This window comes from Osmerus eperlanus, chromosome 2 (genome assembly GCF_963692335.1).
Source record: "Osmerus eperlanus chromosome 2, fOsmEpe2.1, whole genome shotgun sequence".
Classification (NCBI taxonomy): domain Eukaryota; kingdom Metazoa; phylum Chordata; class Actinopteri; order Osmeriformes; family Osmeridae; genus Osmerus; species Osmerus eperlanus.
In genome coordinates, this window is record NC_085019.1 from 17,087,087 (window position 1) to 17,110,178 (window position 23,092).

The following is a 23,092-nucleotide window of genomic DNA, read 5'->3' on the forward strand; positions in this document are numbered from 1 at the left end:
GGAGAGTTAGTACTGATCCAGAATTTAATTTCAGCAAGGCCAGCTTTGTATTGTCCCGAGTTGTGGAAAAAGTTGTCGCTGAAATGTTTGGCGCAGACATGCAAAACTTTGGGAAGTTGTGTCGGCGCATTTCCAGCGAAAATAAAATTCAGATACTGGTTGTGCAGAGGCTCGGATGAAGGAACTAACAAAATATTTTTTTTCTTCATTTGTACATCCAAGCACTGAGCAACTGTTATGCTTTGTTCGTTTGCTCGCCATGATGTCTCTCCAGGAAAAACCGATAGCGCACTCGCCCTTGCACGGTCGTAGCTCAGTTTCTTATGGGCGGGCCAGATTATCTGGGTGGGCAAAGCAGAGAGAGGGGAGGTAACCTTCCTCCTTGTGATATCACAAGGAGATTTTCAAACAGAGCAATTGAGCCTTCATTTTCTCAAAGGCGGAGAAGAACACCCAGGGCTTGGTTTACACCTATCAAAAATTCTAGCCACTGGCGGACCAAAGGCAGGCTAGGGGAACTCATATTAATGTTAAAAAACTTCCTAAAGTAAAGTTTTCATGTCATGTGACCTTTAAGCCTGTTTTTGTATTAGTCTATAGTTCTTGCAAATTTTAATTAAGTTAACTGGTGATTTTCGTTGTTTGTATTCTTCGAGGGGTCCGGGTGCTAAAAGAAAACCCCAGAGGAAACACTGTGTAATGTATGTGTTCTACTGCCCGGGAATTAACTAATATTTAGCTTGAGAAGCGTGAGTTCTAAATATATCCGACGGTCCCCAATGCGTAGCTAAGTTATTTTTCAGAAACAGTAGCTAGCTAGCTTTAGTTAGCTTCCGGGCTAAGTTAGCTAGCATAATACTCGTAGCAAGGGTACTCCCATGCTAGCAGACATCCCAACCTGCAAAAACTAATTTGAGGGAGATGGCTTCACCGGCTACGCATATATGCGACGTTACTCTGTGAGACCCACATTCGAAGCATCACATATGTGCAACGCTACTCCTTAACGGGTTAAATAGCTTTCACAAAAAAAGTGTTTATACTGTTGTTTTGTTATAAAAACGTTCTATAAGCCGCTTCGAAATATAAACCGCACCACCACGAGAATTTTTAAATCGGGTTATAAACCTCGGTTTTATTTCCGAAAAATACGGTAATTCGCCTTAAATACATAGATTTTATCGGCTAATGATTCATTTGACCCATGTTTGCATACCTGCAAAAAAATATTAGTTATGTTTATCTGCTTTACAAAACATATCTTATTTGCAATCATAAATTATTGTTGTCGCTCTAAAATAATGGGACATAAGAATTGTGCTTATGCCATTGTCTGCACACAAATGTATGTGAAACAAATGCACTTACTATAATTAATCATTTTGCACATAATTATATATAGGCTATATACAGTGTTGTGCATGAACGAGTTCAAAAGAACCCGTTCATTTTTATAAGACAACTTAATGAAAAATAATGAATTTGAACGGTACAACACGTTCATATTATTTGAGGTCTAGCTAAAATGTTACGGAATGTTTTCCTTCTCCTGAGGAGAGACGCTGTTTAAATCGAATGCTTGCACCATGTCCAAATTGCACCAAGTGAAAGCAGAGACGCAGACTCAGTGAATACATCTGATCTGATGCACCTTATTTTTTGCGGGATTTTTACACACAGTAAACACACCTTAAAACTATGAAATGAACTGAACTATGAACTAGTTCAGAATTTAAATGGTGAACTATGAACGTGAACGATTCATATTTACTTGTATGAACTGAACTTTGAACTAGTTCATGAGAGGTATGAACGTGCACAACACTGGCTATATATATATATATAAACTATACATATTTATGGAGGATTATAGGGGCCAAAACGAAATAAATAAATAATTGAATGGTTAAATACTTGAATAAATAAATAATTATATAATACAAAGCTTAAATAAATGACTAATTTTATAATTTAATGCCTAATTGACAAACAAAATGTATTAATTACAAATTAAACTAGAGGGTACAATTTCTGAGGAAATTGTAGGGTGTGCTTGCTTGCGTTGGTTGCAGATGGGTCCGTTTATTAACTGTAAATTCTGTATATTTTATATAAAAATGCCTACTTATTATTTATGAAGATTGCATAGATTTAAAAGCATAGCCTACATTTGTTGCTGCTCATGTAGCTACAATTCAAAATACAAAAAGTGAAGTGTAGCATGTCCCTGTACTTACTGTAAGTCGCTCTGGATACGGGCGTCTTCTAAATGACAATGTAAATGTAGAATGAACCTAACCTATATGACTTAAACGTCACCTTAAGTTTTTCCCTTCTACAGTAGTGATATTTTCAAGCATTTAGCCCACTCATAATATTGCATTCATTCATTAAGAACCCCCTTTGAAACAAGCTGAACCCCCTTGAAACAAGCTATTCTAAGTAAAAACGTTGTCACCGTCAGTATAACAGTGCGTGTCCACTGCAGCGACGCGATGCGAGCGACAACATGTTTTCCATTCATTTTCAATGGAGCAGGGCGAATCGCTTGCGTGGTGCATTGTGGGTAGCGACGCGACGCAATTCAAGCGATTCGAGTTGAGATTTTCTCAACTTTATGCAAATGAGGAGCGATTTTCGCTAGCGATGGCCAATCGGATTGTTTTCCTGTTTCTCGTAACGTAGCAACCATGGTAAACATTTCTAGCTCTCAGTTTCAGAATGGAGGAGAAAATAATTGCTTGTGTAGCTGCTTACCCGGTGTTGTACGACACATCTCTGTATCCGTACAGAGATGTAAATAAAAAAAAACGATGCTTGGCGCAAGGTTGCCGAAGGTGTTGGTGCTCCTGGTGGGTATTTTGTACTTTCAAATTCAGTCTAGTCAAATTACGTAACTTCGTTCTGTGGTAACTAGAGCTAGCTAGCCTAGTTAGCCCGGCTAGTTGTATCGACAGACTAGCAGAGACTTCGAGTAATAATACAACGTTTTTACACGTCAACGTGTAGGTCTATTAAACAGTTTTCAAATAATTTATTTCTAGCTGAGGTTTGCAAAAAAAAGTGGAAGAATTTGAGGGACAGCTACAAGAGGGAGAAGAACAGGGAGAAAGAGTTGAGCAGGAGTGGAGCAGGTCTTTCCAATCACAAAACTTGGAAGTATGCTGCTGTGATGGGGTACCTGGCTCCATTTATGGAGTACAGGGACTCCAGTAGCAACTTCCAGAGGCCTGCCACCACATCCCCAGTCAGCCAGGCCAGTGAAGATGCAGAGCAGACAGCAGCCAGTGCCACACAGCCAGACAGCGAGCCAGAAACCCCTGCCAGTGAGGCCAGAGCTTCCCCAGCTGCAACCACTAGCCAGCCCCCAGCATCCTCTGGCCGAAAGAGGGTGCGCAAACAGAGGCTGACCGAATTCGAGGAGAGGATGCTTGGTGCTATGGAGCAGGCCCAGACACCTGCTCCTCTTCCACCACCTCAAGCAGAGGATGAGCTTTTTTTAAAAGCCTTCTCCCTGCACTCAAAAGACTGCCACCAGCTACGCGGTCTGAATTGAAGTTCAACATTCACCGCATGTTTTTTGAGGCAGAGAGGCAGGCCACACAGAGTGACATGTAATTAAAAAAATGTCACTGACAAAACTTTGTGTTTCTTTTATTGAATGGGCTGTTAGGTATTTACTATAAATTGTTGGTTGTGAAAATTAATAATGATAAGAAAAACAATGATTTAAGCTCATATTTTATGAAAAGAACATTCTGGAACTGTATGCTTTTTTGTGATTAATGTGGGTGGCTCTTAAAAGAGCCTTTGTTTCTTAATGAGACGGGCTATACAACAGATTGCTGCCAGGGCACTGCACCTTCTGCATTGAAATATGCAGTGAATGCGTCCCTCACACGAATTGCTGCACGTGCAGCGTTGTTGCTGCCCGCTCGTGGAGCCTCCTGGAGACCTGCTGACCCCTCCTGGCCAGGACTGGCTGCTGGACATCCCCTGGCACCTCTCCTGGACCTCCGGATGTAGTTGTGGAGGATGCAGGTGGCCTTCACACACGCCTCCGCTTTTGCCGGGTTGACACCAATGACGCGCCGATACATTCTCCACTGGCTGGAGAGTATGCCAAAGGCACACTCTACTGTCAACCTGGCACGGCTGAGGCGGTAGTTGAACATCCTCTTCTCCCTGGCGAGGTTTGTCCCAGGGAAGGGGCGCAATGAGGTCGCTCCGCAGAGGAAAGGCCTCATCACCCACAAAGACGTGTGGCAGTGGTCCACGTGGCTCTGCTCCAGGGAGGATGCAGTTCTCTGGGAGGTCCAGGGTCCCATACTTCAGGGCCTCACCAAATGCAGAGTTCCCCAGGGTCCCACCGTCACTGTTCCGTCCATAGCCACCGACATCGATGACCCGGAACATGTAGTCGGCGTCCACAACCGCAAGGAGGACGATGGAGAATGTCCCCTTATAGTTGTGATACAGTGACCCCTAGTTGTGAGGGGCCTGGATGACAATAATGTTGCCATCGATGGAGCCCATGCAGTTTGGGAAGTTCCACCTCTGAAGGAAGCCTTCAGCAATGTCCCTCCAGTCCTTGGTCGGCACAGGCATGAACTCCTCCACCAGGCAGTGCCACAGTGCATGAGCCCACCCGATAGTTGAAACTGATTGACATAAACGAATCCCCCGTGGCAAGGTATCTACAAAGACAGAAAATAATGCATAGAAAATAAGTACACTATATTTATGTCCGAGAACACTGATATATTAACTGTTTACTATAAATGCTATTAAAGCTTACCGTAGACAAATAGCGAGGCGTTCAGCTGGGCTGATCGCCTCGCGGAACGAGGTGTTTAGCCTCGCTATCCGGGGTCCCACTCTGGTCAGCAGGTCATCGAACTCGGCCTGAAATACCGCTGAAACATGTCATCGTCCAGTCGCAGCTCCTGAACCAGCCGGTGATAAGCTCTCCGGCAGTAGAGCAGGGCGATGAAAGCAATCCTCTGAATGTTATTCATGATGAATGATAGAGTATCGGACTGCGTCTATATTTATACCAATGTATTCCCTCCAAAAATATATAAAAGAGCGGGAGGGAATGTAATTTGTTGGTTCTGAATACAGGGTGTGGTTATCAAAATCCAGCTAGGCCTATGCATACAATTATTTACAATCTTACTGGGAAAAAATGATATCGGTATTGTGTGCAGTAGACAAAATCGTGCAACAGCTAGCCAGTGTATCTGATTTTTGCTTAACGTGTGTAAAAGTTGTATTTTGATCGATATTGCGAGTACGTCGTAAACCCAAGTCTGCACACTTTGCCATGACGTTATACGAACTACAACAGTGACTCTAGAGAACTACAACTCTATATTCATCTATCTGACACGCCCCCGAGCGTGTTGCACTGTGGGAAGGCAAGCGATGGCAAGCGATTCGCGTCGCTGCAGTGGACACGCACTGGAATCACGATTGAAACAGTACCATCTGCTAACAGAAAATATGCCCACAAAAAACGTAAATAAGCTTGACATTTATTAAGGGGGAAAAGGCTCATTCAAAAGAAGTTTGCTGGAAGCGATCATTGTCAGTAACAATGCCAAATACGACCATTTGATCTTAGACGAGAGCCCTGCACGGTGGAAAAGCTGACCTCGGTAAATTGTGCTACGAGCAAGCTAGCCTAGCTGCTGTTGCTAGCCAAAGTACAGTAAGGGGATTGTTTGAATGCGCAGGAAATGAAAAACGTTTCTTTTGACATCAAGTTTAGGCTGTGGCATTGAAGACAGCGACACACCACACAAGCTTGAGTTTAAATACATTATTTAATGTGAAATTACTTACTGTACTGTACGTGCAAGTCTTGAATTACTTAAATGTATGATGCTGCCAGTACTGTGCGCAACAGGTTTACTACATCTATGCACGTCGTATTTATGCGTCGTTGCTAACGTGTGCTGACGTCGAAGGCGTGAGCACATCCAATAATACCACCAATAACAATAGGGTTCTCCTACCGGATGAACCCTAAATATAGCTGCAAGCAGCAATGGCGGATTCCTCCTAACATTGCGAACCATTGAAAAATGTATATTCTTCACAAATTGTCACTGTATAGAAAAATCCATGTTGCAGACTTACCAATGGGATACCAAATCTGAAATGCAATACCATCAAGATCCACAAGGGCCTTTGCTTCAAGCCAAGGAATGAGTGGGGGCTTGGTCAGCCCACAATCTCTCGAAATGTTGTGTGTGCATCTTGCCAAGCTCGTGCGTGTCAAGGGAAAGGCAGAGTGTGTGAGAATGTTGAGCGCGCGCGCTGAGGAGCAAGGGGAGACATTACATTGGAAATATCCCTAGCAATTAGCCAAGCATGCATTTTTCAAATATTCACTAAAAATCTATTTTTCATCTTAGTCAACTTTTTCTCAGATTTGTGTACTAAACATTCTCAAGAGTCTTCATATAAACTTGTGATTGTATCAGAGTATCAGTTTTGCACCGGCGAATGTGTAAAGCATTATTTTAGTGCTAGCGAAAAATTTGATTTCCTTTATTTCAATAATTTTTGAAGATATTAAGTTGCCTTTGCACATGGTAACATGTTGTAATGTCTTCCACGTGACACACCAAGTTTGGTGTTGATATTCCTGAGATTTGATCAAACTTCCTGTTTGGTTGCTATGTTGACGATTTTGATTGGCTGTACCGGACAAACGGTTTTCGAGGGGTCCGTTTTTTAATGACATTTTTACAACTGATATTTCAGTATATTTTATATAAAAATGCATAAGTTATTTATAAAGATTACATAGATTTTCAAGCATTTTAATTCATAGTTGAATCAAAACGAATTTACATTTATGCATTCAGCAGATGCTTTTATCCAAAGCGACTTCCAAGATAGAGCTTTACAAAAGTGCATAGGTCACTGATCATAACAATGAGATAGCCCCGAACATTGCGAGCAGCCAAAACATGAAGCATACATTGTGAAAACCAAATATGTGCCAAAGGGAAGAACCATAAGAGCATGCAGTTAAACAAGTTACAATTAAACAACATGAAACTCAAAAGTGCAAGTGTAACTGTAGAAAAACAATCAACAGTAAAAAATATTTCACAGCGACTTAAACGTCCTTTTAAGTTTTTCCCTTCTCGTGATATTTTCAGGCATTTAGCCTAGGCCTAGTCATATTGCATTCATTCATTAATAAAGAACCCCCTTTGAAGACTATTCCAACAACGACGTTACCGGCAGTAGCTATCTCAGATGGAATCGCGATTCAAACAGTACCATCTGCTAACTGAAAATATGCCTAAAACGTAAACGTAAATAAGCTTGACATTTATTTAGTGTAAAATCGTTCATTCATAAAAAGCTCACTGGTAGCGATCATTGTCAGTAACAACGCAAAATGCGATGTAGTCCTGTGTGGAGAAGCTGCCCCAGTAAATTGTACTACTACAGAGTACAGTACTAAACTACTGTTGTGTTCGTCTTGGTAGCGATTGCGTTGATTGAATTCGATTTAACGTTCCGTTGTACGGTTTAGGCTGATATTAATTATTTTCATGACAGATTGACAAAGTTATTGCTGTGGCAATGAAGTTCAGGTTAGTAGTCAGATAGTTTCACCTATTGAAATACTTTTTTATTTAAGCTAAGGAAGGGGAGTGCCCTGTTCTGTCGCCGTTTGACTTCTTAAACAGCTGTGGAGATGTTTTTGTTAGCTACTGTACTAGTGTGTCTTGCATAGGCTACAGCGTTGCAGTGAGCTACACTGGTTTGAAACCACAATGATAATTTCACCAACAAATCGTTTACTTGTAATCTAATGTCATAATAAATCCTACAACGAAAATGTATTTGTGAGGAATGGATCAGATGGATCATAGACCGCCGTAGTATGTGTTGCCCGGGCAACAGAGGCTAATGTCATGATGCTAATGCTTGTGTTTTCGTGACATTATGACGTTAGTAACGTCACGTCAGTGACTGTGGCTAGCAAGTTAGCCACCGTTAGCTTCACTTTTCGCCACAAAAACGTAATTTAAACTTAAACCATGCAACGGAACGTAAATAAAAATACATGCAACGGAACGTAAATAAAAATACAAGCAACGCAATCGCTACCAAGACAAAACTTTTGACATCGACGCTTTCTATGTAGTCTAAATATTGACGGATGCTTAGGGTTGGGAAAAGAAACATTAAGAATAACTAGAGAGGGTACAATTTCTTGGGAAATTGTAGGGTGTGCTTGCGTCGGTTGCAGGTGGGTCCGTCCCCTTACGTTTTTCCCTTCTAGTGACATTTTTCAAGCATTTAGCCTACTCATATTGCATAATTAAGAACCCCCTTTGAAACAAGCTACTGTAACAATGTTTTCACCGGCAGTATTTCAGATGGAATCGCGATTCAAACAGTACCATCTGCTAACTGAAAATATGCCCGCAAAAACTTAAATAAGCTTGACATTTATTGAGGGGGAAATGGCTAAAGCGCCGGAAATTAGAATGTTTCTTTTGACATAAAGTTTAGGCTGTGGCATTGAAGACAGCGACGCACCACACAAGCTTGAGTTTAAATACATTATTAAATGTGACATTACTTACTGTACATGCAAGTCTTGATTTGCTTAAATGTACATTTGCTGCTAGTTCACCACGGCACAATACGATACTCGCTGTGCAACAGCACATCTATGCACGTTGTATCCATGCGTTGTTGCTAACGTATGCTGACGTTGTGACGTAGGCTAGCACTGAGTTCCCTTTGTTGAAAAAAGGCACTTTTTGCCACAAAAACGTTGTAACTTCCTAAACCGTGCAACGGAACATGAATGACAATACAAGAAACTCAATCGCTAACAAGATGAAACTTTTGACACCGACGTTGTCTATGTAGTCCAAATATTGACAGATCATTAGGGGGAAAATAAATAAAAATAATAAGAAAATATATATATATGTGAGAGAACAAAGGTTGTGCTCTCGCCGAAGGCTTGAGCACACCCAATAAATATATATGTGAGAGAACAAAGGTTGTGCCCTTGCCGAAGGCAAAGCACACCCAATAATAAGAAAAGGTAGAAACACTTCAGTGGCTCCGCAGCTTCGCTGCTTGGCCACCAATGACTTTGATACATTTGACCCCTGGTCTCAGGCATTATCGATCACATTAGACAGCGTGTGACCAACAGAAACCTCCAAATGAACTCTTCACTGAAAAGACAAGATTCTCCTAATCTAAACACCTTCTCCACAATCTCCAAGTCAAAGGTCACATCTGTTCTAAACATTCTTTTATCTTAACAGAGTCCTCACTTACAACCCCCTCATTAGCTAACACCCTTTTCACAGAATACATTTGACATTTCACAAAGTTTAACATTAAACCTAATGTCATATATGAAATTGTTCCATCACACTTTGTATTAATAATCCCAAACATGCAGCATTCGCCATGTATATACATTATTTCAATGTATGCCACTATAAAGTATGAAATATATGCCAGGTTTGATAAATAATCCAGATCTAGGACAATATAAATGGAGACAGGAGACATTTATTTTGTATTTAGTTTGTCCTGAAGGAGTTATTATACTGATTTGATCTTCCAAATGTTTGCTACAGGGTATGCTCCACACATACAGTACAAACACACGCCAAACACAAACATGAGGGATGAGTGGGTGTGTTTGTGTGTTGTTTTCCCCAGGTGAGGAGTGGCAGGTGAGCAAGGTGGGAGCTTATCTACCTGGGGTTCATGAGGAGGTCCTGGACATTGTCAATGCTTTCATCCTCACTGACAAGGTAATCCATCTTTCTGCCTCTGTTGTGGCAGAATTACAACACATGATATGGTTATGGCTCAAATTATTTTAGGATTAAGATCATGTGTTATTCTTACCATAGATAAAATTAGCATTATAAAAGTTTTTATTTTGTGTAGGCCAGCTAGTCTGCCAAAACCAAATATATATTTTTACGTATGATTCATTTATGGCACAAAAATGCTTGGACTGGAGGAGTGTTTAAATGAGCTTGTCATCGTAAAACTCTCACTGTTGTTCATTAAAACTTCTATACCCTTTTTTCAACTTGAACATGATAAACATGATTTAGTCAATGATTTAATAATTGTTCCTTATTTATTACTGTAACGTTGGTCATGTCTAGTGCACTGGATATGGGATGTTATTTAATATGATACTGAAAGTTAATAACCATCACACGCTCTCTTTTCCATGCCTCTCTCAGAAAGCGCTGCATGTGCGTGCACTTCGCGCCTTCCGGGATGCAGGTGGTCGAGACCGACGCACAGGGGAGGAGTGGCTGGTGACCATGGCAGACCGGGAGGCACATATTCCCTCCGTGGCTGAGGAGGTAGTAGGTGTGGTTGGCGTGACCACTCTGAGCAGTAGACAGTACTGTGTAATCCTTGACCCGGTCGGACCAGATGGCAAGCCCCAACTGGGGCAGAAGAGGGTTGTCAAGGTGAGACCTCGTGCCCCTCTTCTCAAGACAAGAAGGGACCAAACTGACTATAAATACAGCCATTTATTGTGCGACACCTATCTTCTCATCTTTTTTGCATTGTCTCTTCCTTTCTCTCTCAGGGTGAACGCTCCTTCTTCCTACAGCCAGGGGAGCATCTGGAGACAGGCATCCAGGACATCTATGTGCTCTCAGAGGAGGAGGGGCTGGTGTTAAGGGCTGTGGAGGCCTTCAACGACACTGAGAAGGTGAAAACCGGAGGGGTCTTTTTTTGGTGTGTTGTAGGGCGGTGGTTCTCAACTGGTCTAACTTCAGGACCCACATTTGTCCTTGTTCATTAACTCACGACCCAAAAATGATTTCATTTCTGAAACATTATAATTTATTTCACAAAACAATTTGTACAATAAGCACAATGTCTATATGTAATGTTCAAAACATGAAACAAACAGCGCTGCAGTTTTGATTGATACTTTGACATTTGTGTTCTAGAATGTGAGCGGCATGGTGTGAGCCTACACACCTTTCAAAATAAAAGCACACCATTGGAAGTTCGGTAATTTATAAAAGTTAGACTTTTTGACGGAGCCTCTCCACACCACCTTGCATGGTCGTAGGGTAATGTACCATAGGGTCCAGTAGAGATGAGATTTAGAATGAAAGAGTATAAAAAATGCAAAAGGTGCTCTTTAATGTAGGCTGCAGCCCGTGGACATGGAGACAAAACACATTACATGCATAGACACGTTGAACTGACATGAGTCTGCATCGATGACAGACATAATCTGGATGGCTCACGCTCATACAGTTCCCCAACTGAAGTGTGCCCTCCTTTTATACAGGGGCGTGTCCAAATCAAATGTATTTGTATAGCCCTTTTTACACGCAAGCATGTCACAGAGGGCTTCACATACGCCCATAGAACTGCCCCTCAACCAACCTAAACCCTCAAGGAAGACAAGGAAAAACTCCCAACAGGAGAAAAAATGGAATAAACCTTGGGAGGAGCAATTCAGAGAGGGATCCCCTCCTCCAGAGACGGTTGGTGAGAGAGATGAGCAGAACACAGGCTAAACATAGTCATACAGTGTCAATGGGTTTTGAAACACCAAAATCCATTGTTCAACTTTATAGCTGTAGGACAGGACCGGGAGACTCGCGACCAGGTCCAGCGTTGGCCGACCGAGTGTCCAGGGAGTGGCCAGGGGTGACCATGCGATCGGCTATTTGCTGACTTGTTCATATGCATGAATACTGGCCAATGGAAAATAATCTGAAATATGAGGGGCTTGAGTTCAGGCTGAGCGGCATGTTCAACAACTACACTGGAGAAGCATGAGAGAAGACGCTGATGATACTAACATCGATTTTTCCATGTGTGCTGGGAGATATTCGTAAGGATATAAACATTCAGAAACTAAACATGAGCTAGAAATTTGTATGACGTTATTCAATACCATGCAGCCCCTTTACTTTCGGTGTATGGAATACAGTTGGTATTCCAAAAATAGCCTGATGTAAAGTTTCTACAGACTGTAGAAAGGCTAGCTAGCAAGCATTCACGATATCTGAGACATTTTATTTATAAGATGTTAAATACCCATGCCATTTGTCTGTAAGTGTTTCACATGATAATTGGTTTGAAGAGTAGTTAACATAAGTAATGCAATGCATTGTATTGTTATTCTGCCAAGCTTACTATATTAAGTGGAAATCATGATCCCGGCTTACTTCTGTCATAAAATGACCGAGGTGAAGTTAGTTTCATATTCGACATTTGACATTCGTTTCACAGTCACATTCGGAAGACGCTACTTTGCAGCGTCGCGTTAGGGACCGGGTAAAAACTAACCATACAATTTTGAAAAATTATGACATAATATTTTTATGAATATAAAACCTAAAACGGACATCAGAGTATTCTAACAATGTCTGGTGTACTTCCTCAGCCTTTACTTTTTCAATTAAGTTTCAAATTCTGGGGAAATTGTAGGGTGTGCTTGCGTCGGTTGCAGGTGGGTCTGAAAATAGCTTAATCCTCACAAATCTTAATAACTTTCAAAATTGTGTCAAACAATCTCAAATATACACCAAATTATTCTAATAATGTCTGGCCTACTTCCACATACAATACAAAAGAAAAGATAATTGGAATTCTACATACGGCTGACGTGAGGTGAACATAATATTATTGAACAATGTGAACTTTCTGAAGAACAAAGAAATGACTGACACAGGCCTCAACAGTGCCTGATGCAGTGTCTGCTCATCAAGGTATGTCCTCTGAACATCAGTAAGATTGAATAAGTACGTAATACAGTAAAGGTATGATATCAGTTATATTGTTTGTTTTTTATTACTCTAGGAATCTATAAATAATGGTAAAATTACTGAATAAATGGTTCTAAATGTATGAGTAGGCCTACAAATAATAAGTCTGTCATTTCAAGTTTGCAGTTTGAATGTTTCTGACGTGTATGACTGGTAGAACTTACGGAATCCATCAAAGAAACTGTAGACTAATTTCTAGACTGTTGAAAATTATTAGAATAAACATAATTTGCAATAGGGAAATCCCATATGCGGGATGCTCAATTTAGATCAAGGATGTGACCATTTACTAACAACTACACACAGGAGGAAAATGTTAAATGTTTTGCTTCTAAGTACATTATATATGTGTGAAATGAGTTCCTGAAAGCATGTGCAAAGCGCTAAAACTTTGTCGCACTGAAATGTGGAGTTAGACCGAAGAACAGTTTCTCTTACGTTTTCAGATCAGGTTTTAATGGGTGGAGCCAAAAAATGCCCTATCTACGTCATTTTGCCCCATCTACGTCAGATCACTGAATGTCTCCTCCTGCTGTACTGTTATTGTAGCTTACATTAGCTAGCTAGCTAGCTTCAGGATGTCTCCCACCACCCGCAACTGCCTCTTCCCTGGATGCAAGAACTCCAGCTGCGCTGCAACGCCATTTAAGTTCCCTGTTGATAATGAAAGGAAAAATAGGTGGATAGATGTTATGAAGAGCCACGCTCATGGAAAGCTTCGGATAAACTCCAACAGCCGCCTCTGCGCCACTGACCATTTCACGATGGACAGTTTTAACATGGACCAGACAGACGGGGTTCACCAACACACGGCTTCTCTTGCAGCGCGGAGCCGTACCGAGCATCGCCCCCCCCGGCCGTTCATCCTCCGGTCGCACCTGGACCATCCACCGCCGCCAGCAGATCATCACTCAGTTCTGTGTGCTTGTTATAATTATACTAGATAACTTTTCCAGAGGTATCTCTGCTATAATTAGTGCAAACCGCTACTACTCGGTATAGAATGATGGTATTTTGGTGAAATGGTAGCTAATGTGCTAGAAGTAGTTGGAGAGCTCACTGTCTGCTGTCTCTACTGTAAATGTCTCTCCACCTTCAAGAAAAGGCTCAAGACGCACTTGTTCCGGGAGTACAACGGTACTTAGGAATGGTTCGCTTGACCTGATGTTAGTTTCCTCAAGGATCACAATGACTCTTGCTTAGAGTCTTGTTGCTCTTGTGGTTAGTGGTAACTGATTTTAAAAAAAATTACTCGCTGTGATATATTGTTTTTATTATTGTTGCTTGTTTTTTCCACAGGTACACTTGCACTTATAGCGGTTCATGTTGTTTAATTGTAACTTGTTTAACTACATGCTCTTATGGTTCTTCCCTTTGGCACTTACTTTGGTTGTTCACAATGTGTGCTTCATGTTTTGGCTACTCGCAATGTATTTGTGGCTATCTTGTTGTTATGATCAGTGACCTATGCACTTTGTAAAGCTCTCTCTTGGAAGTCGCTTTGGATAAAAGCGTCTGCTAAATGAATACATGTAAATGTTTACTCCTGTGTTACAGCTCAGGGGAATATTTAATTTTCATATGCATATGTATGTTTCACTCATTGAAGAAATATGCTACATTCTAATTATATACTGTTTTGTTCGGCTTGACGTAGCGTCCATTATCTGGGTCGTAGGTAGCTTACTTGAGAGAGGCGGCGCCTTCCAGCGAGGTGGCCGAGCTTCAGCTCCTTCAGGCGACACGCCCCCCCAGTCTCGAACAGAGAAGACTGATAATTTTCTTACGATTTCAAAGCCTAATTTAACATACTTGTCGGTGTTTTTTTTTTTCATTCTAATTTGGATGGGTAGTTAATAACACATTATTCGGTGGTGTGGTGAACTTGAAACTCGTTTTCAATTCCACTTTACAGGATGTTTAATAGAAAATGATTAGTTTATTGAGATAACACGCAGTGTTACCAACAACAAAAAGGGTAGATAAAAAAATGTGACCTTGAGTCATAAGTGGTTGATGGCCAACCTGCTCTGAGGCTGTGCCCCTGCCTGGCCACCCTGTTCAAAATGTTCTAGACATGCCCCTGCTTTTATAGGCTCTACCCCAGATAAACCACTCCTACTGAATGAACTACAGTACTACACATAATTTAACATTTATGCACAACTCTTGCTGCCATAAAAAAACAGTAGGTAACAGTAAACACTTCATGCTTCATGCTTTAAGCTTTTTTTTTTTTTTTTTAACACTAAGCTTTTGTTAACATTCTGCGATTGCAGTCCGCCTTTTAATTCTTGGACAATCTGCTGTTTTTTTGGAGGCTAAAGTTGGTTACATATCTCTGTGTTTGGTGTCAAAATGCAGACGGAGATTGTACTCTTTAACGACCGGCATCGCCTCATAACACAAAATACATACCGTTTTTTCTCCTTGAAAACATGTATTCGCTTTCCCATCTTTCTTGAAACTGCCTTCCATCCAGGGCCCGCCCATAGAAATTGTTGGGACCCTGAAAAGGTCCAGTGAATGGGCCCACCCCAAATAGGGCTTTACTTATATTGACGCATGTGCGTGTGTGCTCTCTCTCTCCTACATAAAAAATTATGTTAACCGAGAGAGACTTACTCAGTGATGCAGTGAGCAAGCCCAAACAAAATCTGCAGATTGTTTTCACATCATCTGCAGAATTCCACTAGCCTTCCTGTTATGTCGGAGCGACCTAAGATGTTCCACAACAGTTTGACACAGAATATTGTCGATTGAATGTTGACAGACTTTGCAAAAAAGTATTGATCTATCCTCATAAAGATCGCCTGAAAACTCCCTGGCCCTGTCTATTGCCGTAATTTTGGTTGATAAGTGTTTCTGTGTCAATTATCTTCAGGGCTGAATCTTCGGGTTTTGACTAACATTTTAATATTGGCTACAGTAGCTAGTCTAACGTGAACGTTACTGTATCAGTTTATGGCTTGACAGACTTCCTTCGATTGCTATCACAGACCTACCTACACTGATGGCAATGGGCTCTGTTTACAGGTAAAATATTTAGAAAGATTAGAGACGTAATATGAGTTGACAAGATTATTTACATTTTGCCTCAGACCAATGCATTCTATTTGAAATTCAGTGGGTTTTTGTCAGAATTCTGCGCTCGCGAAATATTTAGGATGAACATGATTATTGCTGGCACCGCGGCTGGGCCCCAGAAAGTTCTCCCCCCTTTCCCCCTTATGGGCGAGCCTGTCCAGGGCCAGATTGCAGCCTGCTTTGAATGGGGGTGCAGTGAACATTTTTGGGGGTATCATGATTACGGAAAGGGATCGTATCATTTTTTATATTGATACAATTTTCAAGACTGCTTATCGATCCAAGTGTTAATCAGGCGTGGAGCCAGACGTTGTAAACATTCGGGGATTAGCCCAAATTTAGGACGTATTCTGGGTTTGATGTGATGCTAGATAGTGACTTCCACAGTTAAAGATCCTGTAAAGTGGAATTGAAAAAAAGTTAAGTTCACCACACCACAGAGGAATTTGTTATTAACTACCCATCCAAATTCGAATGAGAAAAAAAACACAGACATGTTAAATTAAGCTTTGAAATCGTGAGAAAATCAGCACTCTTCTCTGCTTGAGACTGGGGGGGGCGTGTCGCCTGAAGGAGCTGAAGCTCCGCCCCTCGCTGCCTACCTACGACCCAGATAATGGACGCCACGTCAAGCCGAACAAAACAGTATAGAATTAGAATTTATTTGTTCAATAAGTGAAACATACAGATGCATATAAATGAAATGTTCCCCTGAGCTGTAACACAGGAGTAAACATTTACAGCAGAGACAGCAGACAGTGAGCTCTCCAACTACTTCTAGCACATTAGCTACCATTTCACCAAAATAACATCATTCTACATCGAGTAGCCTAATATCAAGTTAGCGGTTTGCAATAATTATAGCAGAGATACCTCTGGAAAAGTTATCTAGTACAATTATAACAAGCACACAGAACTGAGTGATGAACTGCTGGCGGCGGTGGATGGTCCAGGTGCGACCGGAGGAGGAACGGCCGGGGGGGCGATGCTCGGTACGGCTTCGCGCTGCAAGAGAAGCCGTGCATCCCTGAACCCTGTCTGTCTCTGGTCCATGTTAAAATTATCCGCCGTGAAATGGTCACTGCAGAGGCGGCTGTTGGAGTTTATCCGAAGCTTTCCATCAGCGTGGCTCTTCACCAAATCAATCCTCCTATTTTTCCTTTCCTCATCAATAGGGAAATTAAATAGTGTTGCACCGCAGCTGAAGTTCTTGCATCCAGGGAAGATGCAGTTGCGGGTGGAGGGAGACATCCTGAAGCTAGCTAGCTAGCTGATGTAGGCTACAATGACAGTACAGCAGGAGGAGCCATTCAGTGATCTGACGTAGATGGGTCAAAATTACGTAGATAAGTAATTTTTTGGCTCCGCCCATTAAAACCTGATCTGAAAACAGAAGAGAAACTGTTCTACGGTATAACTCCACATTTCAGTTCGACAAAGTTTTGGCGCTTTGCACATGCTTTCAGGAACTCATTTCACATGTATATACTACTGAGAAGCAAATCATGGAATTTGCTTTACAGGATCTTTAATGCGAGCGCACACAGCGCGCATCATAAGGCAGCTGTTGCGCTGCATTGTGGGATTTGTAGTTTGTGTGTTATTGGTGCTTCATATCGCTGGGCCATTAAAAAAATATAGATAAAATGATCTCGCAGGCCAGATATAATTGTACGCCTGGCCAGATGTGTACCGCGGGCCTTGAATTTGACACATATGCCCTAGGGGTACGTTGCGGTACTGTAGGGGGTAAGTGAGATTGATAAAAAAAAAATATATATATATATATATATATTTAAAAATACATACAAAATCATCCATGATTACTAAAATTATACTACAATAAGTTTAATAAAATGTTTATGTAAACTACATTTTATATAAAATGTTTCTATTTTAAATGTGATTGTAAACTACCTAAATCAGAGAAGAAGAATTTGATTTATGATGAATCATGCAGAGCGGGAAGCAGCCAGTTGCTTTACTGGAAACAAACAGACATTTAAATAAAATCCTGGTTAAAACGTAGCAATACTACAGCGGACAACAGGGAGGATGGAGAAAAAAGAAAGCAAAAATGGAGCCAATAAAATACCATCAATGTCAGGAGGGGTATGTTTTGATGGGATTCACGGCAACAAACAGCAACCCTCCCCAGGCATTGTGTTTTTTCTGTGGGGAGAAATTAGCTAACAGCTCGATGAAACCAGCATAACATCAGTGTTATGTTGGTAAGCCACCATAATTTTTCAGGAGAAAACTTGCTCAGTTTAGATCATCGCAGGAAACAATGCGAAAAGTCTTCACAACATCAGCCAAAGCACTGCAGGCGTCATATGCGGTGTCACTGCTCGTGGCTAAAGCAAAAAAGCATCACTATATATAATTTATATCGTTTTTTTTTACCAAACATGTTCGGGGCCAGTCGAGGGGTACTTGAACTGCATGATCGGTTATTACATTTAACGTTTTTCATTTACAATGTTTAACCCTTGTGTTATCTTCGGGTCATTCTGACCCATCAGTCAATGTGACCCACCGTCGTATTGCGACAACTTTACCGCATACAAAAACAAAATGAATCATTTTCTTTTAACCGTTGGGCTGTCTCAGACCCCCCACATTGCAAAGGTTAAAAGAAAATTATTTGTATTTGTTTTTGTATTGGGTAAAATTGAGTAAACACAACGATGGTTCGTTATGAACCTTTGGGTCATGTGACCGGAAGGCAGCACAAGGGTTAATAAATCTCATACTGATGGCACATCACTAGTCATAGGCTTTATTTCTATCTCAAATGTTTGGGGCCGGTCAGGTCAGGGATGTAGTGGGGGCTGAACGCATGTAAACGCTGTTTACGCACCTCCCGAAATTCGGAAATAGCGTTTATCCACCTCTAAATTGCCGAAATTGCGTTTATCCACCTCTAAATAGCGTTTATGCACGTTTACGCACATCTAAGTTCCCTGCGCCTCGTATTCTGCTGTTGGAATAATCCGAAAATAAATTTTGTGTAATTTTAAAACACCAAAGACTAAATTTCATATTGTTTAACATATAAACGCTGTAGTCTGAATCATTTCATCTGCGCTGTAGGGTCTGTGACCCTCCAATCAATGCGTTGCAGCTGCGGCGGCGACACCAATCAGGATCCACAAAGTATGTACACACACGTTGTGGATTAGTTTACCTGTTCGGAATGGATTAATTAGCCATGGATATAAGGCGATTTTTGAAGAGACCATCGAGTGCTCCTACTCCCACAGATGCCCGCAAAAGGCCTCAAGTACAGAGTGATCAATTCACGTTTGTAAACGTTGTTTTGGTTTGCACAACATCGCATTAAGACAGGGACAAACGGCTAGCCTACTATTATTAACGTTCTTTTAATTACGATGATGCAGATACAAGCCAACCTTACCGGTTCCATCCAAATAGGCCTAATGAAACGTAAAAATGAATAAATAAACAGGGTTGTCAAGCCTCTGTGAAGGGGCTGAAATGCGTGTGTCTCACGGTCCGGTCAATGCATGTGGGGGGGGGTAAATAAATAAATAATAACATTCATAGTTTACCCACCTCTATTTTTACCACTACACCACTGGGTCAGGGGGTATGGCTGAGAAAAAATGTGATAGGGGGTACATTATTGAAAAAAGATTGAGAAGCACTGCTCTACATCATACTCCCCTTACATACTCACTGAACCAGATCTGCAGCGTGCGCTCTTTCTTTCTTTCTGTTTTCCATTCAATTCTGCCTTGTTTATCCCCTTTTTTCTTTCTTCCTCTGTCAGTGCATTGCCCATTTGCATCCATGCTTAGCCCACCCCTTAGTTCAATGTATCACCTTCCGCTTTCCCTCTTTATTTATCCTTGATTCTCTCTGCCAGCTTGAGGAAGAGGAAGAAGAAGATGAAGATGGACTGGGAGAGCAGAGGGCCATGCCGGTAAGAAAGACCGGGATCATCCGTCGCCCGGGCGACCGCTGGATGCTGCGTGGCCCAGTTGAGTATGTGCCTCCAGCAACTGTGGAAGTGTTCCTACGGCGACAGGCCATTCCATTGGATGAAAACGAGGGAATCTATGTCAGGGACATTAAGACTGGAAAGGTGAGTGACTGGTGTTTCAAATCCCTGTTTCCATGATCATTGTTCATTGGGAATGTATTTATTCACACTGATAAAGTACCTATGCGTATGTAGACCATCCACTGATAGTTTGACAGTGGTTCACAGTAGCAATAAGAGTGTGTCATCACTCCTCCAGCACGTACATCAAGCTTCTTTGATCCCAGGTTCGTGCCGTTATTGGCCACACCTACATGCTGACGCAGGACGAGGAGCTGTGGCCCAAGGAGCTGCCTCAAAACGTGGAGGCCCTGCTGTGCTCCAGCAAGGACCCCCTGGCCAACCGATCGGACCGCCATGAGGTGGAAGACAGGAAGGTCAGGGACAAGACCATGGTGGTCTCCTACAGGGTACCCCACAACGCAGCCGTACAAGTCTACGATTACCGGGAGAAGAGGGCCAGGTAAGGCTGGACATATTAACAAACTTAAACACCATGCAGGGCTCTAGAGCAGTGGTTCTCAATCCTGGTCCTCGGGACCCCCTGCCCTGCATGTTTTAGATGTTTCACTGCTCCAACACACCTGATTCAAATGAATGGTCGTTACACACCTGATTCAAATGAATGGTCGTTATCCAAGCCTGATAACGGGCTGCGCTGGCAGGCAGGGGCAAGTAGGGCCTGCAGGCAGACAGGCAGGGCAGGCAAGCTGAATGAAGCTGTCCAGCTAGAGAGGGATAGTCCAGCAAGGGGTCTGTGATGCTCTCAGCATTCTCTGTTGTTAATCTCAGCATCCTCTATTGAACTCTGTTGAGCAGGCCTCTGCATGACCCTCCAGACCTGTAAAAGTGAAAGGATCCATGTCAGTTCACTTAGTCAAAACTAAGCTTTTTCCATCTACACTTGACATAAACTACAGTTTAAACTGTGAAATGCAGTGGCATTACTTGAGCTTGATTCCAAATGTGTTGACCCGATGGAGACCCATGCAAAGTCACTCAAAACACGGGTTCGATTCCAGGCTCTGGCAAGAGTATTTAGCTCTAAACTGGTCAATATATACACATCTGACAAAAGACCAGGTCGACCCTTGCCTGTAAACAGTGATTCTGACTGGCAGAGACCTTTAAATAGCCTGACTTGCTGAAATTGGCAAAACTAGCCTGGCTAACGTAGGTCGCTTTCTCAGGGCATATGACGAATGAAACAGATGCAAAATGACTCACTAATTAAAAACACAGAGGAAAAAAGCTAGAGCTACAATAGCTACTTTTCGAATTCGGTTTTCCGTCACTTCAGACTCACGATCTAAAGGTCTAAAAGTGCTAAAACCTTCACCATAATTCAATAGTAGTTTCACGAAACCAATCATTGATTCTAGCTTAAAATGTGTAAAAATAGGACTTACTGAACGTGGCTGCCTCCAACACTATCAGGCGATTTCAGTTGAAAACAACAATGGCCGCCGAAAAATAATTTATATTCGTAACGGCGAGCTGCGATTGGAAGCGAAATGAAACAGGAGCTAAAAACAGAGGGTGGGGGCTTGGTCAGCACACAATTTCCAGAAAGGATGTGTGTGCGTCTCGCCAAGCTCGCGCGTGTGTCAAGTAGGGTGTCCACCTGTCCCGCTTTGCGCTGTATGGCACATCATTTTCAATATGGGACGTGCGGGACAAGGGGTGAAAATGCTGTGCGACACAACGCAAAGCGCGACAGGTGGTCACCCTAGTGTCAAGGGGCAGGATGAGTCTGAGAATTTGGAGCACGCGCGCTGTGGAGCAATTCAATTGAATTCAATCATATATTGACATATCAAGGTGAAATTGCGTATGGTACTTCAGAATGATGTCATCTTGAATGCACAAAGGTTTGAAAAACCATCAGTCAAAATAATATTTGATTTATTAACACAAAGATATTGTGGCAATGTGGACATTTACATAAATACACTTCTTTCAGCCATTTTGTATTGCATTCCTTATTCAATTTCACCCTATAGAAAGACATGTATTCTACAAATCTGTAACAATTTTCAAGTCGATTGGATCTATGGTTCATGAGGAGAAGGGTTTTGAAGGTTGTACCAAATTTGGACAGTACAGCAAAATCTATCATGGCGGACCTTATGGGTTCTTGAGGCTTTTTTGTTCCCCATGAGAAATAAGGCATGTATACCAATTTTCAGGCATTTTGGAATAATGGGGCGCTGGGGAAATCACGTAGACTTTGGGCGTGGCTTATAGCACCACCTATGGGCGTACATGGGCCATTAGCATTATTATATTTTCTATAAAGGTCAGATAGCTAGAACTTCATAACTCGTTTTGCTGCAGTTCAAAACGAGCCAATTAGCTCAAACCATCATAACCACAATTTATCAGACTTGATGAGTCTTCCCAAATTATTTCAGAACTGAATGTTATAATAACCCTCTTCATGCACTAATACCATTTATTAATACAACATTATCACAGCCTAACTGTTTATCCCAAACAGTATGCCAGGCTCTGATAAAACTCTCAAATAAAACTTAAAACCAAATTACAATTAAACTCCAAATAAAAATGCATTTAGTTTTTTCTCTTGCTCATTTTTAACCAAATTACATCTAATACCTTTATCAAAACTCTTAAAAACCGTAGATTTTATTTTCTATTTTATTTTAAATTTTTCTATTTACTATTTTGAAATGTTATCCCATATACCTTCAAAGTATATTCATAGTTTCCTCTTCAAAACATCAGTGTTTAAACCAATCATCTCTTCACATACACAAAACGTTCTTGTTTCATTTCATAACCTTCCATGATCCTCTCTAAACCAATCTTTTATGTAACTTTCCAATTGCTTCCTCATAATTTTTCACATACATTTCCTCAAACCATTCTTTGACCAACACAGCTGGTTAGCGTTTACCGTCTATTCACTTAATTTTGCTCTAGTATAACTCTTCCAATTGTATTAGAACCAATTTATAAACCAGGGGTATACCCTCTGGGATCGCCTTTGTAAGATCTCAACGTAACGCGACTCTTAAGGCCGAATTATACTTCTCCGACTCCGTTACGGACAGACGGACGGACGGAGTCG

At 41.6% G+C, this 23,092-nt stretch overlaps 1 protein-coding gene across 1 annotated transcript in view; it reads left to right on the forward strand.

The window, feature by feature from the left end:
- The window catches only part of mvp (major vault protein), an 86,545-nt gene that overhangs the window by 37,044 nt on the left and 26,409 nt on the right, over positions 1 to 23,092 (forward strand). Inside the window, exons 6-10 of the mRNA XM_062453534.1 lie at positions 9,733 to 9,827; positions 10,275 to 10,511; positions 10,634 to 10,759; positions 19,822 to 20,040; positions 20,226 to 20,461. Coding sequence (XP_062309518.1) covers positions 9,733 to 9,827; positions 10,275 to 10,511; positions 10,634 to 10,759; positions 19,822 to 20,040; positions 20,226 to 20,461 — 913 coding nt within the window. The remainder of the gene's footprint in view (positions 1 to 9,732; positions 9,828 to 10,274; positions 10,512 to 10,633; positions 10,760 to 19,821; positions 20,041 to 20,225; positions 20,462 to 23,092) is intronic.